The sequence below is a fragment of the Staurois parvus genome, unplaced genomic scaffold (assembly GCF_062004578.1).
Source record: "Staurois parvus isolate SC_StPar_1 unplaced genomic scaffold, SC_StPar_1.0 ptg000299l, whole genome shotgun sequence".
NCBI classification, from domain to species: domain Eukaryota; kingdom Metazoa; phylum Chordata; class Amphibia; order Anura; family Ranidae; genus Staurois; species Staurois parvus.
Window position 1 is genome coordinate 15,839,319 of NW_028318095.1, and position 22,008 is coordinate 15,861,326.

A 22,008-nucleotide genomic window follows, 5' to 3' on the forward strand; every position below is an offset into this window, starting at 1 on the left:
TACATTTGTTCACAAAGAAATGTATAGTGTCTTGAGGGTTTTCTTTTGAATGTGCAGAGTTAGAGAGACTTAGGCTAGAAGTAGATTTTATTGTTTTTATTTTTATCAATCATCAGGCTGAACTGCCTGAATTTCAGTCCATCTATGGACAGCTATAGGGGTTGTGAAAGATGGAGTCTGGAATCCTGGAACATTCAGGATGAGGATTAAGTTTTCTCTAAACTCCATCTTAGCAGTAAGGGAAAAACAGAGACTCTGACAGGTAGGTTAATATTCCTCTACATAGTTCCTTGTTAAATTAAGTAATTTAACTACCTAAAGTAGTGCTCCAGTTTTAAAGGACCCATCAACCTGCACCCACCCCCTAAGAGCATGCCTCCCCACTTTTTTTAACCACTTGCCCTCCTGAGGATTTACCCCCCTTCCTGACCAGGCCTCTTTTTGCTACTCGGACCTGCACTAATTCAACTGATAATTGCGCGGACATGCTGCAGCCAAATGAAATTTATGTCCTTTTTTCACACAAATAGAGCTTTCTTTCGGTGGTATTTGATCACCTGTGCGCTTTTTATTTTTCATGCTATAAACAAAAAAAGACCGAAAATTTTGAAGAAAAACAATATTTTTTACTTTCAGCTATAAAAAATATATAGTAAACTCAAAGTTAGTTATAAACTTAGGCCAAAATCTATTCTGCTACGTTTTTGGTAAATAAAATCCCAATAAGTGTATATTGATTGCTTTGTGTGAAAGTTATAGCGTCTACAAACTATGGTATAGATACTGCAATTAAAGCCATTTTTTTGCTATACAGCGCTGAGCTAGTTTAAAAAAAACAATTGCGTGGTCATGCAATACGGTACATAAATGAAATTGATGTCCTTTTTTTCACACAAATAGAGCTTTCTTTTGGTTGTAATTGATCACCTGTGCGCTTTTTCTTTTTGGCGCTATAAACAGAAATTTTTTTTTTTTAAAAAAACAATATTTTCTCATTTCGGTCATAAAAAATATCCAAAAAAACGAAAATTTCGTCATAAATTTAGGCCAAAATGTATTGTGCTACATGTTTTTGGTTAAAAAAATCCCAGTAAGTATATAGTTATTGCTTTGTGTGAAAGTTATAGCGTCTACAAACTATGGTATACATAATGGAATTTATACAACTTTTACTTTCTGACTGCCCATCACATTTCTTGAGGTGCTAAAATACCAGGATAGTACAAACACCCTCAAATGACCCCTTTTCGGAAAGTAGACACCCTAAGCTATCTGCTGAGAGGCATATTGAGTCCATGGAAGATTTATTTTTTTTCCACAAGTTTCTGGAAAATGACAAAAACATTTTTATTTTTTTACACAAAGTTGTCATTTAAATTATTTATTTCTCGCACAAGCCATGGGTATATGTGGAATTACACCCCAAAATACATTCTGCTACTTCTACCGAGTGTGGGGATACCATGTGTGTGAGACTTTTTGGGAGCCACATACAGGAGCCTTAAATCCAATGACCACTTTGAAAGCCTCAAGGTGAGTAACTTCCTCATTACACTTCCTCACTACCTACCACAGTTTCAAAGGCCCTGACATGCCAGGATAGCAGTAAACCCCCCCAAATGACCCCTCTCTGGAAAGTAGACACCCCAAGGAATTTAAAAAGAGCCATGGTGAGTATTTTGCAGATCTCATTTTTTCTCGCAAGGTTTTGAAATATAAAAAAAGAATAGAAAAAAATGTGTTTTTGGTTTTTTTCTTCATTTTCCAAAAACTTGTGCCAACAAATGAGATCTGCAAAATACTTACAATGCTTCCTATAAAAGTCCTCGGGGTGTCTACTTTCCAAAAAGGGGTCATTTGGGGGGTTAGGTGATATCCTGGCATTTCAGGGCCTCCGAAACTGCGATAGGTAGTCTGGAAGTGTAACGAGGAAATAAAGCTCTTTAAAAGCCTGAAGGTACTTATTGGATTTGGGGCCCTGTACTTGGCTAGACTGCCAAAAAGTCTCTCACATGTGGTACCCCCATACTCGGGAGAAGTAGCAGAATGTATTTTGGGGAGTTATTCCACATATACCCATGGCATGTGTGAGCAGTAAATCATTTAAGTGACAATTTTGTGTAAAAAAAAAATAAAAAATTTTTTTTGTCATTTTCCAAAAACTTGTGGTAAAAAAATAAATTCTTCTATTGATTCAACATTCCTCTCAGCAAATAGTTTAGGGTGTCTACTTTCCAAAAAGGGGTAGTTTTGGAGGGTGGGGGCATTCTATGCCCAGCATTAGAAGTTTATGCCACACATCATTCACTCTTCTAATCACCTGAAGATCAAGTCTTTTCTGACACTATGGCCCTGATTCACTATTGGGCGTGGGCGCATATTTATGGGCTTAAGCCCAATTTTCATGGGCGTCCGTCCATTTTTGACCCTGCAACCTAATTCACTATTGAGCAGAGCCCATAAGCAGACGCCCAATCTAATTCACAAAAAGACACACGCCCGGAATCAGACTCACAAAAGCAGACTTGCTAAGAAGCACGTCTAACACCATGAAAAATCACTGTAGAGACATGTTCACTTAGAAATTTGCTTTGCCAAATATCAGGACTTCACTTTAAACAATATCTGCTATTTCCAAAAAAATTAAGAATGTGTTAAAAATCGTTTTTCTCAAGGAAATCGACACAGTAAAAATCTAGATGCCCGTGCAGTGTCTTTGGCAGATAGAACTGAGCATGTGCAGAACACATTTTAGTCCTCTGCCATGGGCGTTTGCTTTTTAGCCACTGACTAATAGTGAATCTGATTGTGGATTCCTCTGACAGCCGGCACTCGGTCGCGACTACTGTGTTTAATAAACAGCATTAAGCATATCTTCATGTAATCTAATTAGATTTCCTTCGTTTTAGTGATTATATTTTTGTTTCTTATCCTTTATAATTATTTCTGTTATGATTTTACTTATTTTGAAGGTCTAGATAAAATTTATTTTGAAAGCTGAATGTAAAAATAAAGGTCCGCAATAAAAAAAAAAAAAAAAAAAACAGCGTGGGTCCCCCCTCTCATCCATACCAAGCCCTTCAGGTCTGGTATGGATATTAAGGGGGAACTCCATGCTGAAATTTAAAAAAAAAACAGCGTGGGTCCCCCTCAATATCCATACCAGACCTTTATCCGAGCATGCAGCCCGGCAGGTCAGGAAAGGGGGGGGGGACGAGCGAGCGCCCCCCCCCCTCCTGAACCATACCAGGCCACATGCCCATACCAAATTATTCAAACATTTGTAAACAGACCAATTAACTGAAATGGTTTGACATTTGTACCCCAAATATGACGTTCCCTGAGGCGTTGGTAAACCGAGGTACTCCTGTATTAGTATTGCAATCCTTTGTATTGGGATACATAGAACCAACATACATCTGAATTGGCAACATAGCACAACATTTGTGTCACATTGGAGATATCTGGTAGTTAAACTGACCTTGCCCAGGGACCTAGGATTGATTCACAGCACAGAAATACAGGCTGGGTTAGCAATGTAGCTCCGTGGGTTAGTGGTTAGCACTGCTGCCTCACAACTCTAGGGTTGTCGGTTCGAATCCCAACCCCGGCGAGGTAGTAGCATGATCTCCGTGTGTGGCTGTCTTCACATACATGTTCTGGCAACATCTTTGCATTCTGTCTAAATGATCCCTAAAATGTGAATTAGAATGAGGCCTTGTCTGTTGAAACACCTTCAAAGCTGCACCGTATGTGAATGTCATACAATGGGATAAGATAAGTGCCTGAATTATTTGATAATGATGGTTTACACTCCACCCACTTTTGTGAAGGATTTGGCAAGCAAAGAGCTGACAGAGAGAGAGAAGAGTGAGACGAAGAAGAGTGAGCGAGAGATACATATGAAGAGTGATAAAGAGAGACATTCAGAAGAGTGAGCAAGAGAGAAGAGCGAGCCAGTGAGACAAAGAAGAGTGAGCAAGAGATACATACTGAAGAGTGATAAAGAGAGACATTCAGAAGAGTGAACGAGAGAGAAAAGACTTGGTTGGTGAATCCACACATCAAACTTGTCACAAATCCTGGCGTGCATTTTTCCCCCACATGCATAGCAGACCCTTATCCCAGCAGGCAGGTACCGCACGCCTTCAAAGATTTATTTCCTTTGTTGATTTTCCTGCTTCGCTCACACTATATGCAATTGAAAATTACTCTTTAAGTTGCCAATTTTACTGTGTTTTCTAGAGAATTACTAACTAGTTGTGTTTTCAATTGTGTGTAGCATTGCGATTTCTATTTGAGTCTAGATGTTAAATTGCTAATAAATGGCCACAATTCTCAAATACCTTTGAACTCTCGCTGCAACAAATGGTGTATGTTAATACACTCACATTCATTATATCCAATATCAGGTACGATGTCAATGCACAAATCGCACCTGAAATTGCACACCCTGGATGTGACTTGTCATGTGATTGGCATGGCCAGCAGCTTGCTCTTTGCATGGCAAATTGCACCCAATGTTACTGGGGGCCAACACCACTGTCACATCTAATCCGATGCAGCAATTGTCCAACTTACAGTGAAGTTGCACGAGTTCACAATCCAATTGGATGTGAACAGAGCCTACAGTGGCCAATAGGGTGCGACTTGGTCTACGATTTGCAAGTCGCCTGTCATGCCAATTGCATGGCAATCGCAAACAATGTTACTGGGGGCTACCCGGTCACATTAAAGCAGATTTCTAAGTGGTGTTATTGACACCACAGTCACATCATGTGACTTGCATAGAAGTTGCATGATTTCAAAGTCGGGGTACATGGTGATTTCAAGTGCAATTTGCAAGACATTCGACATCGATCTCTCAGCAAATTGCATGAAAAGTAGTGTATTCATTACTCTATTATTACTTGCGGCTCCTACCAAGTTTGAACCACAACAATATGAACGCTCCAATAGCGTGCTCATTGAGTGGGACTTGGCATGTGATTTGCACAACATGCAAGTTGTAAATCGTCTGCAAAGTCGCACCCTATTGTCTGCTATTAGAGTGACCATATGGGTGCGTTTCAAACACTGATTTCTATAGTAGTACATGTACTACTTTAGTGGCAATTTGCATAGAGATCTGTGTCAGATGTCTTGAAAATTGCATTGAAATGGTCAACTTTACTGTAAGTTGCATGATTTGTAAATCAGCTTTGCCCAGAGTGTAATGTTTGGTGATGTTTGATTTCTGGAGTGTTTTACCAATTGATGGGAAATTCACCATACTAGTCAAATCGATTTGTCATTTTCAGTATTGCATACAAGATGTGGTCATGTGACTGTCTTAACTCATGCGAGAATCTGGAGGGAATTGTGACCATAGTAGCAATAAAGGTTCCAATTGGGGTTCCCTTTCACATCCCTGCTCAATGTTCTGTTGTATGCTGCACACGTACATTTCACTGTATATATCTTTCTGATTTGTGGGGCCTGTATACCAAGGGTTAATGCAGGTAGGAAGCGGATTCATCAGGTGAAAACACTTTCACTGACCAAACTAAGGTCAGTGGTGGGTGTGGCTTCATTGGGTGTGGGGCCTTGTTTGGCACACTCCAAATACAACCTAGCTTATATAAAGATGTGCAGTAGGGAGTGATTTGGCCTGTTACTAGGCCGGGTGGTTTGTGACTAAGTCCTTGCTTGTAGTGGTTTGGGGGAGGAAGAGATTTTGTGCTGAATTGCCCCAGACACCACTCAGGCTGTGTTTGGAAGTGGGCTGGAAATGTTTGCATATTTTCGGCCTTGTAAAGTGTTTGTGTGTTATTGCACAATGATTGTGTTTTTTCTCTTTGCATTGAAATCCTCACACATGTCAATCATTTTGTTTAAAATCTGCTCTTGTTTTAATTTTGTTTGCTTATTGAGACTCCAATGCATTTTTCTGACAAACCTGCTGACAAATGTATGTGTAGGGGATTTGTAGAGGTGGGAGGGGTTTTTCACATATGTCTTGTTTTCTTTATATTTTGATGTGTAGACTTTTTTGTGAATGGATCTTTATACTAAATGATTGTGTAAGTAAACCTTATGTGCACGAAAATGTTACTTGATTCATCTTCCCCTTTGTTTCCTGCTATAACCTGAGCACACACAGTTCATTAGAAGTATCTTTAGATTGTAAGCTCTTATGAGCAGGAGTGTTTTCTTTTTGCCACATCAATCCTATTTTTGTGACTCACCAAGATATTGACTGTACCTACTTGTTCCTGCTGACCAAATAAATGAAGATATATTTGATCAATAAATGTCTGACCGATGTTTTTGTGTTTATTTTATGTTCAATATATGAACAACCTTAATAGTTACTTTGTATACTTATATAATCTGCTCAAATGTAGCTTGTAAGAGCGTGAATATGCAAGTGGGTGCAAACTGGCTTTTTCAAAACCAAACAAAAAAATAAAAAACCTGCTTGCACCACAACATTATGTACTAATGAATATGTCACATTCACTGTGCAGCCAGCTACAGGTTTTCTACAATTTGATTTACAGTAATAAAATAGTCCCCACTGTATGTTGATTTTTGGCCTTTGGCAACAAAGATATATTAGCCAAGGTTTAAAAAGAAAAAAATCACTAAAACACACATTCGCGAAAGCTATCATAGCCGTGCATAGAAATGAGCGATCGTGCACAAATAAACGCCAAACAGGTGTCCCCCATGGCGCACGAGCAGCTATCCTCCTGGAAGTCCGTCATCTGGTGCGCGCGCACCCGGAAGTGGTTGTGGGGAGTGTAAGTGGATGAGAAGTGGTTGGAGGTTTTGTGTTGGTTGAAAATTTTGATAACTTTATTGGCATTTGGACATGGCGAGAGCACAGTTCTCAACTGAGGAGATGATCCTTATATGTAAAGTAACTGTGGCCATTGCAAATATGTTTATAACATGTGAGGGACAAGTAATTGTAATTTTGTGGGTGGGGCCTAGCAGAATCTCACTTGGTGCACATGCTACTTATCTGTACATTAGCTCCTGGGTATTGATGGGTCAATTATATTAACCACTTGCCTACTGGGTACTCCTACCCCCTTCCTGTCCTGGCCAATTTTCATCTTTCTGCACTGTTACCCTTTGAATGACAATTGTGCGGTCATGCCACATTGTACCCATCTTAAATTTGTATCAGTTTTTTCAGACAAATAGAGCTTTCTTTGGGTGGTATTGACTTGCTGCTGTGAGTTTTAATTTTTGCTCGATAAACCACAAAATAGCTCATAATGAATAAAAGGCTGTTTATATTATAACATTTGGTAAACTGGTAATTTAGCAACACTGATGTGCGTTGATGAGGCGGCACTGCTGGCCACAGGTGGGCGGAACTGTTGGGTGGCACTGGTGGGCACTGATCATCGGGGCCGACCCCTGCTTTGATAACTGCTGGTTCTCGGCAGTACTTTCCACACATTCTGACAGCGTGATGAAAGTGCAGCCAAGACCCGGCAAATGCATTTCCCGGTGATCAGCGTGTCATTGGACATGGCTGATCACATGGTAAAAAGCCGCTGTGATTGGTCTTTACCACATCACGTGATCAGCTGTGTCCTTAGGACACAGCAATCACGGAGAGCGCGTTCTGCCAGGATGTCATATGACACCCTCCCAGAGCTGCCTGGATGCAGTGTAGCGTTATTCGGCTATCTGCGGTCGCCAAATAGGTAACCAGCTAGGCCTTCATGGCTAATCTTTGAATATCTGGACATGTATACTGCGTATAATGCATTACATTCTACAATGTGTTGGTGTACACGGTATCACAGTGTGCAATGTGTTGCTGGATTCTGCATGACAGTGGACAGCGTATCACAGTGTGCAATGCGTAGCTCCAGCCTGCATGACAGTGTACAGTGCATTACAGTCTACAATGTGTGGGTGTACACGGTATCACAGTGTGCAATGCGTTGCTCCATCCTGCATGACAGAGTACAGTGCATTACAGTCTACAATGTGTGGGTGTACACGGTATCACAGTGTGCAATGCGTAGCTCCAGCCTGCATGACAGTGTACAGTGCATTACAGTCTACAATGTGTGGGTGTACACGGTATCACAGTGTGCAATGCGTTGCTCCATCCTGCATGACAGAGTACAGTGCATTACAGTCTACAATGTGTGGGTGTACACGGTATTACTTTGTACAGAGTATTACAGTGTGCAATGCGTTGTACACTGCAGTGTGCACTAAAGCATTTTACACTCATGCACTGTACACACTAACGCATTTGACATTTCTAGTGTGCAATGCGTTAGTGTGCAATGCCTTGGACAGTACAATGCATTTGCAGTATTGGTGTATGTTTATTAAGCACAGATAATTCATCTGATTTTAGTTATCAAAGAGAAGTCTTCTCTGTCCCCCTGTTTATGAGGTGGAGGACAATTGTTTTCCGAAGAAGAGAGGAGACATTTTTTCAAGGAGATCTGTATAGATTTCCAGAGATATGTGTAGATGGTTGAGGGGCTGCATGTGATCTCCGGAGATAATTGTGATTAATGATCACCTGAGTTAAACCAGTGAATGAAAAGTGTAAAAAAACATGGATTGAAAATAATCTGCACTGACCACTGTGCTTTGTCAAGCCACATATTGGCACATTCTGGTGTCACACAGATGCCATGTGAAATTTGCAGTGTTTTCTGTGCAAGCGCTGCACCGCATCACAACCGCAACCCCTTCATGCCACCTGCTGCGGCTTTCTAGGTGAAGTTACCAACACACCAATATTGGTACACAAAGCGTATTGCGATTTGCCAAATTGGATGGCATGCCTATTCACACCCATGTGCATACCCTGAAAAAGGGTCCTGCACATTTTTGGCCCGGATGCGGTGCAATTTGAGGTGTGCAAAATGTTTGTCTCTAATTGCAACGCACACAAATTGCATGTGATTTGCCCAGGAGTGCGGTGTTAGACCACAATGCATGTATGTGAAGCCAGAATAAAAGGATGTGGATTTTGTCTATTTTTACTTGCGCATGTTAACATTATGTAAGTGCATTTTTCTTCTGTTTAACATGCTATAGAAATGCAACATGCATTTGGATGGAGTGTTTTTGTATGTGCATTTTGGAAGTATTCTAAACACACATTGACCCTAGGGCCACACCATATCTTATGCAGGCCATAGATGGGTCGAAAATCGGCCGATTTTTCGGCCGAAAATAAAATCGGCCGATTTTCGGATCGTTGGTGGGCTATTTGTTCGGCCGTTTTTCGGTATTTTGGCAGATTTTTTTTTTCGGTAAAGTTGGAAAAAAACGGCCGAATTTGCCGATCGCCCGATTTTTGCGGCAATGATGGGCAAATCGGCCGATTTTTTTACTGATAAAAAATCTGCACATGAGCAGTGACCTGCAAGAGGAAGACAAAAAGAAGAAAAAGAAGAAGAGGATGATGATGATGAAGATGATGAAGAAGAGGATGATGATGAAGAAGAAGAAGAAGATGATGAAGAGGAAGAAGAGGATGATGATGAAGAAGAAGAGGAAGAAGAAGGATGAAAAATGAGAGGAATTCCAGTATGGCAAAAAGTGTCCCTGCAGAGAGCTCCGCTATTTCTTTGACAGTTCCTTGACATTTACAGCGGTTGCAACATTGTATCTATTTGTTTCCGAATAAAAACATCTGTATCCGAAATGGATACAAATACATTGTTGCAACCGCTATAAATGTCAAAGAACTGTCAAAGAAATAGCGGAGCTCTCTGCAGGGACACTTTTTGCCGGCTGTAGACGGGATGAAAATCGGCCGATTTTTTTTTTACCATTGCTGGTAACGTCGGCCGCTTGAACAACCGATTTTTCATTTTTTAAAAGAAAAATCGGCTGTTTTTCTCCCCGTCTATGGCCTGCATAAGCATTAGTGTGCCTGGGGGAGGGGGGGACCTTTGGCCTTTCCAAACACAGTAGATGCTCCAAGAATGTTTCCTTAAACTCTTGAAATGGTTAAAAAGGAAAGACACTCTAGATAGCCTGCACTGAGAATTGACTGTCATGATGACGTGTCAATGATTATTTGCTCTCATTTTTCAGGAGTGATACTGCTTGCGGTTGAAGCTGGTAGAAATCCACCTTCACGTCCTCCACTCACCTTCACTTGTGGCCAGTGGATATTTTGTGGCCGCAGGCAAGAACTGGCATCGAGGACCTGCATAATGACCCTGGCATGCCAGAGGTGGTTTGGAAGCAGCACAGCAATTTGACCATCCCTTTCCTCTATGTTGGTTTTAGGGGTGCAGAATTGCTTCTCGTTCGTGAACGGACTGTCGCCGGATATCAGAGTCCCCATATTTTCAAGATATGTTTTAGCCATGTTGGCTTATTTTTATGTTATTTTCCAAGTGTGTCGCACCTAACCGCACAGTAGTGTGGTGCCATGCGTATTTGTGGCTGTGAATGGGGCTGTTTTTAATAGATGTGTGTAGGTGCAACAACGTTTTCATCATGGTACCTGCGCACATCTACACAGGGCATTGCATTTCTTTGCTGTGCTGGAAAATGTGTGTTCTTGCATGCGTTTCTGCACCACCAATGGTGTGAACAAGTCCTAAGGGCTGGTTCACACTATAGAAACAGTCTAGATGTGTTCCTGATGGGTTTTTTTCATGCCCTTTTGGCATGCATGTTTAGTGTGTTCCAGTACATTTTGGATGCGTTTTGGACATGTTTACATTGCATTTTTGTATCCCTTCCACTTATTTTTTTCTATTTTCTTTGTATTCAATGTAGTTAGGGACATGTGCGTTTTAGTACATTCAAGGACGTTTCAATGTGTTCCAGTACAGTTCTGTGCAGAAACAATGCAGCGTGGTCAACTTTGTTTACAGCGCCTGCAATGCATTGAAAATGCAAGCGCTGATGTGAACTATGACATTGACAACCATATAACCTTCTTTCTGTGCGTTTGTGATGCTGAAAAAGCAACTGAAACACATGTAGTGTGAACTGGCCCTAAAGGTTATTAGAGGTCAGGGAACAGGACTGACCAGGAATTGTGAATTCAATCAGACTAGTGGTGAGATACAATCAGCAATTGTATAATAATGTGAGATCTGAGCTGTAGCTGATAGAAAATGAGACACATTCACTTGATCAGTAAATAGATAGTTAAAGAGTGGGGCGGTGATCCATAGATTTGCATATGGGACAGGTGATGATGGGGTGGGGGAGGGGGTCAAGTTGTATAAGGAGACAGATTTAAAAGAGAAAAAAGTTACAATGAAATATACACGGCATGAAACTTGCACATGACCTAATTGGCAGAAGAACAGTACGCAAGTAACATTCATCCACTTTCTAGTCATTAGGCAAAATCATAATTGATTGATCAATATTCCTGCCACAACCCAGAAAATTGATCTCCATTTTTTTGGGATGTTGCCAAGACTGGGATTAGAACCCATGACCCAAGTGCTGTAAGTTCTGAGCTCTAACCACTAAACCACTGTGGGAAACACAGTTTGAGTTATAATGTAGAATAGTTACATTGTTTAAAAATGATAAAGCGAGCGCTGGTCAAATGATATAGACTAGTAAAATGGTCTTACACAAGATAAATATAACCACGAACAGTAGTGCATGAACTCGTGAAAGGTCATCCACCCCTGTGACAGTGTACTACACTATTGAGCACCTTTCTGGCTCCTGTGGCTGAGCTAATTCCTCCCCAGGACCATTTGGGCACCCACCCTGATGGATGGATGGATGGATGGATGGAGCTGGATGACTAACCCATAGCTGCCAGCATACCGCTGCACCCCCAGATGTGCGATGTGTATAACCCATGCACATTAATACTTTTGTTCTGGTGAGTGTAGACCAGTCCCAAGGGTGGTTTACCTTTCACGAGTTCATGCACTACTGTCCGTCACGGAGAGAACACATGTGCCATTCATAGGCACTCTCTGAGTTGGTACTCTCACACCAAGGACACTCCATTATTCAGGAATAATTATATGAACTTATTTTAGCACGATTTACCAGTTTACATCATTATTGCAATTCTTTACACTTTTTGGTTTTTACATGCGTTCATTATTGATCACATGCATTTATAGCGCTGCACTTGTCTTTAACATAGAATAGTTATGTGATTAAAGAGAATGAAGATATATAACTATATTGGGAAATTAGAAGTATATAAATTATTTGAGATATAAGTGTGAAAATGTTTAACATTTGAAAATAGAATGTATGACATTCATTAGTAAATGCAATACTTTCCTGATCATTTTGGAGAAACAGCAAAAAAAAAAAATAGCAAAAGAGAATTTTCAGAATGTAATAGTACAGCTGTATTAGAATTTTCTATCAGAAAAACGCCAATGTTAATAAAGCCCGCGCTTGTGCGCCATCTAGCGAATATATCCGGTATTGCACCTAAAAATGTGCCAGACAGGATACCTCATTCACTAATGGCAAAGTAGTCAGTAGACGCTCGTTAATGAGCTTGCTAGACGCTGGTCAGACCACTGATTGATTGACCGGAGTCTGCCTGAATGGTCAGTCTCTGCTATTACACTCACATCTTAGTGAATCAGGGCCTATTTGTTCACTTGAAAAAAATCAGTATTTTTTGCTAGGAAATTAATTTAAACTCCCAAACATTATATATTTTTTTAAAGCAGACACCATACTGAATAAAATGGTGGGTACTACAATTTTTTATGGCACATAGTGCAGCGATTTTTCAAAAGCAAATTTAAAAAAAAAAAACACTTTTTTTTTTTACTTTTAATGCACAAAAACACAATATACTGGCCAACTATTTGGTGAAATATAAAAGATAATGCTATGCCGAGAAAATAGATACCAAACATGACATGCTTTAAAACTGCGCATGCCCTGTGCAATGGCGACAAATTGCATACATTTTTAATATCCATAGGCAACGCTTTAATAGCCTTTAAAAGCTACCATTTTAGATTGAATCGGGTCTGTGGACCAATACAACCCCAATTCTTTTTTTTAGTAATGCCCATGTTGAGGGTAAGGCCCAAAAAAAATGTAAATTCGAAAACCGTAATGAGTTTCCATGCAACTGGTCTGGCAAGGTTTGAATTTGGGTTGGCGGCGATAAATTGTTGTGCATATAAATTGCTTTGATCCACAATTAACGCATACAGATATTCCGTGAAAAACAGCTCCAAAAATCAAGGGGAGTAGTTAAATTTGCTATTTCCACCTGAATTCTGGGTTGGGCAGTGAATGGGGGAAGTAAGGGTGCTGCAGAATTTGTGGGCTGTCAATTGGGATTTGCAAGCACATCCGGAAGGATACTAGGAGCTCTACGGGCCTGTGTGCGAATTCTTTGTGGTTGCGGGACAAAACTTGTGCTTGCCACCGCACCACCTTGTACTGCACTTATGGGACTCACCACGTCGCCAAGTCATACTGAAGTGCTGGTATTATTATTGTTATTACACAGGATTTATGGCGCCAACAGTTTGCTCAGCGCTACAATATAACGGGAGACAATACAGAACAATACAGTTCAATACAAGAGGGTTAGGAGGGCCTGATCCTGGGAGCTTACAATCTAAGAGATATGTGAAAGACCAGAATGTACTAGGCCACTAATACTCGCCAGTTCACCAAAAGGTAGAGTGGCAGTAGTACTGGCACTCTGCTGCATTTGAGAGTCATCAAAATTTACTGACAAGTGCTAACAGAGATCAGGCCTGATTCTGCGAACACTGCGGTTTTGTGTGCAATGTTTCAAGTGACAGTGACCTACTGACACTGCACTTGCTGGGGGAGAAGGGGGGGGGGTAAGCGTAGGGGCTAAACGCAGGTACTGGCAGGTGCCAGGGCTGATCCCGCTAACACTGCATTTTTGGGGACGCTATACTAATGTGAACGCTGGTATAGTGTTCGTCTGATCAAAGATATTGATCTGTTCAGACACTATACTAGCAATGGAGGTTTATTGAGCATGAGCGTGTTCCTGGCAATCAAGAGGTTAAATGTGATGACTGGTGTACTGACCGGCAATCTGACGCTATCTGGGAGGGGCGTGAAAACCGCAGGAGCGCGAATCACATGTGTGTATATATATATATATATATATATATATGAATGTGATTTTGTGCACCCATGCCACCCTGTAGCAGTATTTCTGCTATAGGGCAGTCAGGAAGCGGTTACAGAAGAGGTTTGTGTTCCATCGCTGTGTTACTTTAACTGACAATTGCGCGGTCATGCAACACTGCACCCACATTAAATTTACGTCCTACTTTTCCCACAAATTGAGCTTTCTTTCGGTGGTATTTGATCACCTGTGCGGTTTTTATTTTTTGCGCTATAAAAAAAAAAGACTGACAACTTTGAGAAAAAAACAATATTTTGGACTTTTTGCTATAAAACATGTCCAGTAAAAAAATTTAAAAATCAAATTTCATCATAAATTTCGGCCAAAATGTATTTTGTGACATGTCTTTGCTAGAAAAAATCCCAATACATGTATATTAATTGGTTTACGTGGCGACGATCAGCGACTTATGGTGGCGATCAGCGACTTATGGCGGGACTGCGGCGGACATTCTGACACTGGGGGGAACTGACTTGGGGTCACTGACATCCCCAGTGACACCAATACAGTGATCAGTGCAAAAAAAAAAAAACCACTGACACTGTACTAATGGCACTGGGGAGGAACGGGTTAACTTTTTTAGGAAATGAAAGGGTAAACTGTGTGAGGGGAGTGTTTTACTAGGGGGCCGGGGTGTGTGCTTCACAGGAACATGCTGATCCCGAGATAAACTCTTCACTCAGGATCAGCGTGCTCGGAACTGACAGGGAGCAGAGCTGCAATGTAAACATTGCAGCCCTGCTCCGTAAGTGATTGCCGGTAATCGCTGGGATCCGGCAGGTAATGACCGGCCGGGACCCGGTGATTGACACTCGCGATCAGCGGCACAGTTAGGGCGGTCGCGCGCCTCCCACCTGTTTTGCAGAATGACATTTAAAAACGTGATTTTGCGCAGCGGTGCCACCCTGCCGCTGTAAAAACACTGTGGCTGGATGGCAACCAGTTAATTAAAAATTTTAAAACTCTTTTTCATAGGTCTTCTGACTGCTCTGGTAATGCAGATCTTTCCTCTTCTTGATGGTGACGGTGGGCAGTTCTTACTCTGAACAGCTCTCATGTAATAACATGTGAGTGCTGTTCAGTGCAATAGTGCTGTAGGCTTAAAATTTCAAGTCCTGAGCTACTAGCCAGGCCTTCAGAGTTACTCGCCACCAACAAACACACACAGAGACACTTGTACACACACGCACAGAGACACATGCACACACACATACAGACACATGTATACACACACAGGCACGTACAGACACGCATACACACAGATACATGTACATACACAGAAATACACACACACATGTACATACACACAGACACATGTACACACACATACAGACACATGTATGCACACACAGGCATGTACAGACATGCATACACACACATACATGTACATACATACACACACAGAAACATGTACACACACGCACAGAGACACATATACAGACACATGTATACACACACAGGCACGTACAGACATGCATACACACAGATACATGTACATACACAGAAATATACAGACACATGTACATACACACAGACACAAGTACATACATACAGACACATGTACACACACAGACACATGTATACACACACAGACACGTACAGACACAGATACATGTACATACACAGAAATACACACACAGACACATGTACATACATACACATGTACACACAGACACATGTACGTACATACACACGTACGTACACACACGTACACACACATACATGTACATACACGCAGACACATGTACAGATACACACATGTGCATACACACAGAGATATGTACATGCATACACAGACACACACCCACCCCTATAAAAAGTTGCAGTACTTCGTTGTTCACTCACAGAGCCGGGTACTGCACTCTAGGGGGAGGCAGAGAGCACAGCACACACTCCTTCCTTTTCTTTCACTGCGCTCAGCTATTGAGCAGTCTGACGGCTCCCAGTGCCAATGACAGATCCGGCCTGAGCTCCGAGCCTGCTCAGCAAGACAGCCCTGGGGGACACACTCGCCCCCACCATAATTTCCACTCGCCATTGGTGAGCAGGCGAGTGGAAATTTCAAGGCCTGCTGTAGGGGGTGGGTCTATGTTAGCCAGGGCTTAGAGGAAGCGTACTGAATGACAGCCAGAATCCTTCAACCCAGAAAAGTAGTGCCATCTACTGGGAGAAGGAAATTTCTGTGGGGGGCAGCACCGAATTGAAGGTGAGTATTGCTGCAAAAACTGCTCTTTTAACAAGTGCCAGGCTGTTTCTTTTTAAGTTTTAGTTCTGCTTTAATTACTAACTCTTTTGTCATGCTGGTGGACCATAAGAAATGTCCCCTAATATTCTTCACCAAAGCTCTGTAAAACAGGTAAAATATTTTGCCTCCAGTGTATAAAAAAAAAAAACATACCTTCTTTCTTTTTCTGGGTTTTGTTGTGGCAGTCGTCTCTTCCACCTTTTCCTTTGTTTTTTTTAAAATACATTCCTTGACCTACAAAATAATAAAATCGACTTTAGCAAAGTAGAAATTCCTAAGTAGAAAATTAGAAACAGTTTTTTTATATGAAGGAGAAATACAAGATTTGGAAAAGCCAAAAATATACCTGTTAATTTTTAAAACATTTTAATAGCACTCTACAGAACACAAACACTAATTAATGACCTTCAAAGCATTCTAAGATTTAACAATCTGAATTTCTGAGCTATAGTGAAGAAAAAAAAAGCGGTAATTACATTAAAAAACCAGCACCATAATAAATAAAAAAAGAAAGGCGTGGGGTCCCCCCACCCATCCATACCAAGCCCTTTAGGTCTGGTATGGAATTTGAGAGGAACTCCCACACCAAAATTAAAAAAAAAAAAAATGGCGTGGGGGTCCCCCCCAAAATCCATACCAGACCCTTATCCGAGCATGCAGCCCGGCAGGTCAGGAAAGGGGGACGGGACGAGCGAGTGCCAACCCCCTCCTGAACCATACCAGGCCACATGCCCTCAATATCGGAGGGGTGCTCTTACCCACAACCCTGGCCGGTGGTTGTGGGGGTTTCCAAGCAGGAGTCTTATTGAAATCTTGAAGCCCCCTTTAACAAGGGGGCCCCCAGATCCCGCCCCCCCATATGAATGAGTATGGGGTACATGGTCCCGTTACTCATTCACAAAAAACAAAAAGTGTGAAAAAAGACAAGACACGGTCTTTGACAGGTCCCGAAGGGCTTATATGGATGGGAGAGGGGACCCCACGCCAGTTTTTAAATTATTTTTTCAATTGCAGGCAATTCTTTTACATTCAGCTGTCAGTGGGGAACCCCGTTGACAGCTGAAACATGAACACATGGTTGTCACTACTAAAATACCACATGACTTGATAAAATAACTCATGTGGTATTTTTGTAGCGTTTACTTTTTTTCTGACCTCCGGAACGGATTAATTGGTTTTCAATGCATTTCTATGGGAATTTTTTGCTATACGAGAAGTCCTGCAGAACGAATTAAACTGAGGTATTACTGTATATATTTGTAAAAGTGGGTTATATCAAAATCTACATCATCTGGCTCACCCAGAGTATTGGCTTTCAATTTTGAGGTGGGGAAAGCATTTTCCTCTGTTCGTGGGACATGTGGATTTTAGGGTTTTTGCCTTCTTTTAGGATCAGCTTAATCGGGTAATAATATAAAAGCTTTTTTAGGCTGTGCATTATAAACATACACATTTTTTTAACCTGAGTAAGATTAAGATGACTGCATTTTCCAGCTGATATCAAATGCCAGTTGGCCATGTAAGACTTTTCAGAATTTCAGCTAATAAGATGTAAAAAAGTGTAGTCTGATGTGATAAGCAGACCTATGTAAGGACTCTTTAAATTTATGGACGACTTTGTCTTCCAAACACTGTATCAAGTATAAAATAAATCCCAGCTGTAACCACACCTATAAAACAGCCCCACTTTATGTATGAGTCTATACAGTACACAATCTCACATAGCAACTACTAGAGCACTAGACGCTGGGATAAAAAGGTCTCTTCCTCCACTAATCTGCCACATCTGGTTATACTGCAAGTAGATTTTCATAATAGGCCTTAATAGAAAGCGTGCCGATTTGGCACCGGCTTGTTATCTGGAATAGCTCTTCCATGTATGTTTGAAGCGCAGATTGTTAAACCAGTTTTCTGGTCTGTGTTCCGTGTAGGAAAATGTTATAGTGCACAGCCCTGAGGGATCCAGATGGAAAGCAAACATCATTTCATCAGCACTTACACTACACTGATTTGGGTCAGGCACAACAAGCCTCCTTATTACTGATGTAATACTGATGTAAGACATACACTTCCTATATAATGAGGTAGTGAAACTTGCCTGTGATACAAGGCTAACCCTAATGTTACTATCTAAAATGTTTTAAATACTTCTCAAATCCTTTATCATTTCCTGACTTAATTCCAGCCACATGGACTATACAATTGTGCTGGAATTCATCATTTCCATAAACTGATTGCATTAAAGATATTTTAAAGGTAGTTTTCCCACAATAGTTTCTGTACTGTGGTGCTGCAGGAGTTACTGTAAAGACATGGTCATTAATTAAGGCAAAATTAAACCCAAGAACAAAAATACAATGTAGTGCAGCTTACAGTCCTTAAATATACTGGCTGACTGTTTTTAAGCCAAGATCATTTTCAGGAAATACAGAAAATACCTGTTTATCTTACCAGAAATACGGTGTTCTTGTCACTTCCTGTGAGCTGCACCATAAAATATCATCCTTCCTAGCTATCTTCTTTAAACTTCCAATTGCCTTATCCCACCGTTCCCCACATGTACTGGGGATGAGGAGATATAGACAGGTTTGTAGTCCAAATCAGGAAAGCACCCTTGGGGGTCATAACCATGGCTCCCTCCATAGACACAGGAACAGGATTACCAGGACAAAAAAAAAGCTTGAAAAAAAGAAAATGAATGCAGCCACCACACCATAGGCAAAGAAGAAACCATCTTAGCCTCTGTCTGATCTGCAGTTGCCACACTACTGCATATGTAAACCGTTATGACATCAGCCATTTGATGGCTTGATAGTTTTGTTGGGAGCACAATTTAGAGAAACAGTTAAATCAATGGGTTTAGTTTTCCTCTTTGAGGTGAAAAGTGAAGCCAAACAAAATTTGTTGGAGGTGACTATTAAAGAGAACGATGCAAATTTTTTGCCATATCGCAGGAAACTTGCCTGGAGAGGAGCTGTAGATGAGAACAAGGTAAGAAAGAGAAAAACAGAACAAGAACATGGTGGATTTCTGACATCCAGTAAATGGCAGCCAACCATGATGCAGGGCAGAACATTAACCTTAAGAAACTGATGTTTTGAGACAGCACAAACACATGTGAACAGCGGCAATCACAGGCTGGCACAGGTGGCACTGGCTGCAGAAGACTAGCACTCCCAGGAAGGGAAAGCAGTACAGCTGGCACTGGCTGAAAGAAGCAGCTACATTTTTGGGGAGAAATGCCAATAGCTTGTATGAGATCATAGCTAGGAACTGTGAGTCAGGTTGGTGTACAGAACTGGTACTGTCTCAAGGAGTGGATCACAATCAGAAACCAGGGTAGCTTATGGAGATTAGAATCAGGGAGCTGACCTCTACAGCTGGTCAGGAGATCTTTTGAAACTTTTGGCATTAAGCAGCTCTACATGCAATGTTATCCCTCAGCATAAAGATGAGATAAATTTGAGCTTGTTTGGGTATGAACTAGTGATGGGCCAAACACCCCCCTGTTTGGGTCGTGGTCGAACATTCGAACTTAACGAACGTTCGACCACAAATTTCAAACTCAATGCAAGTCTATGGGACTCGAACTTGTAAATTCAAAAGTGCCCATTCTTAAGTCTTATATGCACGTTTTTGGCCATAAAAGTGGATTTTTTTTAAAGTACAGTTTTTAAAGGGACAGTAATTTTTCATAAAGTACAAAAAATAAATGAATGAATAATTCCTTTAAATATCATACCTGGGGGGTACCCTTAAACTACCTGCAAAGTTGCACATCCGTACAATGTATAGAACCTGCTGCAGCAGGACTGACATTTCTTTTAATACATATTTATACAAAAAAAAGTGTCCCTCCAATCCACCAGACCCTTTCGGTCTGGTAGGAAGGTTAAGAGGGGACCCCACAGCAAAACAAATTTTTAAAAAATGCGTGGAGTTCCCCCTAAAAGCCATACCAGGCCTTTTATGCCTGGTAGGACTTATAAAGGGAATCCCACCTCCAAAAAATGGGGGAAAATAGTGTGGGGGGGGGTTCCCTCTAAAAGCCATAACAGGCCCTTTAGGTCTGGTAGGACTTTTAAGGGGAACCCCACCCCCCAAAAATGGGGGGGGGGGCAAGTGTGGGGTCCCTGCTAACTTCCTACCAGAACCTTTATCCGAACACAGGCCCGGCAGGCAAGAAAAGGTGGGGAGGGGTGATAATCGTGTGCCCCCCCTCCTCATGGCTCACCAGGCCATGTGCCCTTGGCATGGGGATTAGTGCCTTTTCCCCACAACCCTTGCCTGGTGGTTGTGGTGGTCTGCTGGCAGGGGGGGCTCATAAGCATATTTACATAAAGGGGCACCCTGATGCTGCCCCCCCTTTTGAATAAGGGGTACTTGTACCCCTACCTATTCACTAAAGGGTTAAATTGAGAAAAAATAACCACTCTAGACTTTTGAAAAATTCCGTTATTGATCAAAAAACAAAGAAACAGTTTTTCTGCTTATTTTTTTAAAGGGCGTTGGCGATGACATCACCACTAGCTCAGCCTAATTTTTGATTGCAGGTCTGACAGTTGCCAATCAAATGTACGCAATTGGGCGGAACTAGCGGTGATGTCTGGCACGCAAATGTCAGATTGCGGTGATTTCGGACTGGTCGGCGGGCATCAGGATTTTTTTTCTATTTCGGCAAGTCAGCGATGTTGTGACAATGCTGGACAGCATGATTGACGATGGATTACAACAATGGAACCATTTTTTGGGCTTTTTTTTTTTTTCAAATAAAGAACTTTTGTTTTTTGTTCAATAAAGGAATTTTTCAAAAGTCTGGCGTGTTTATTTTTTCCAAATGTAACCTTTAGTGAATGGATAGGGGTACAAGTACTCCTTACTCATTCACAAGGAGGGGGGGTGGCAGCATCATGGTGTCCCCTCATTTAAAGGGGTACCCTAATGCTCATGATTCCCTCGCAGACCCCCTCAACCAACGTACAAGGGTTGCGGGGAAGAGGCCCTTGTCCCCAGAACATGTAGCCTGGTAAGCCTGGGGGGGGGGGGGCGCTCAATCATTCCCCCTTCTTTCCTGTCCTGCCAGGCCTGTGCTTGGATCAAGGGTCTGGTTGGAATTTAGGGGGGATCCCATGCACTTTTTAATTTTAAATTTTTACAGTGGGGTCCCTCCTAACCTTGCTACCAGACCTAAAGGGCCCAGTAAGGAGTAAGGATTAGGGGGGGGGGCGGAGGTTGTGGACCAACACAGTTTTTTAATGTATTTTTTTTTTGTTTTATTATGATTTGTTTTGATTTCAAAAACATTTTTTTTCAGGGAGAGTTTTCTTCCCTCTGTCTTACATAGTGTGGGGTGGGGACTGTGCAATGTGAGAGCGCAGTGCATTGTGGGGTGTTTGCCAGGCAAACAGTTGGTGGTACCTTCACAGTGTAACCCTTCGGAGTTATTCTTGGTGAGTGCAGAATTGGACCCTGCTAAAAAAAATTCAAATTATATGCACCTGTCACAAGTGTGTTGGAAAAATGGGCCTTGGGTGTTGGTGCCTCTGCACTGTAACTCCTTACAGTTACTCTTGATGAGCACAGGAATTGGCACTGCTCAAAAAAACTGAAATTATATGCACCTGTC

The 22,008-nt window shown here is 41.5% G+C and overlaps 1 protein-coding gene across 4 annotated transcripts in view; it reads right to left on the reverse strand.

Moving 5' to 3' along the window:
* CMSS1 (cms1 ribosomal small subunit homolog) overlaps positions 1-22,008 on the reverse strand; it is a 487,925-nt gene that overhangs the window by 14,594 nt on the left and 451,323 nt on the right. For all 4 annotated transcript variants that reach the window (XM_089682959.1, XM_089682960.1, XM_089682961.1 and 1 more), the window contains one exon: positions 16,536-16,616. In XM_089682959.1, coding sequence (XP_089539085.1) covers positions 16,536-16,616 — 81 coding nt within the window. The remainder of the gene's footprint in view (positions 1-16,535; positions 16,617-22,008) is intronic.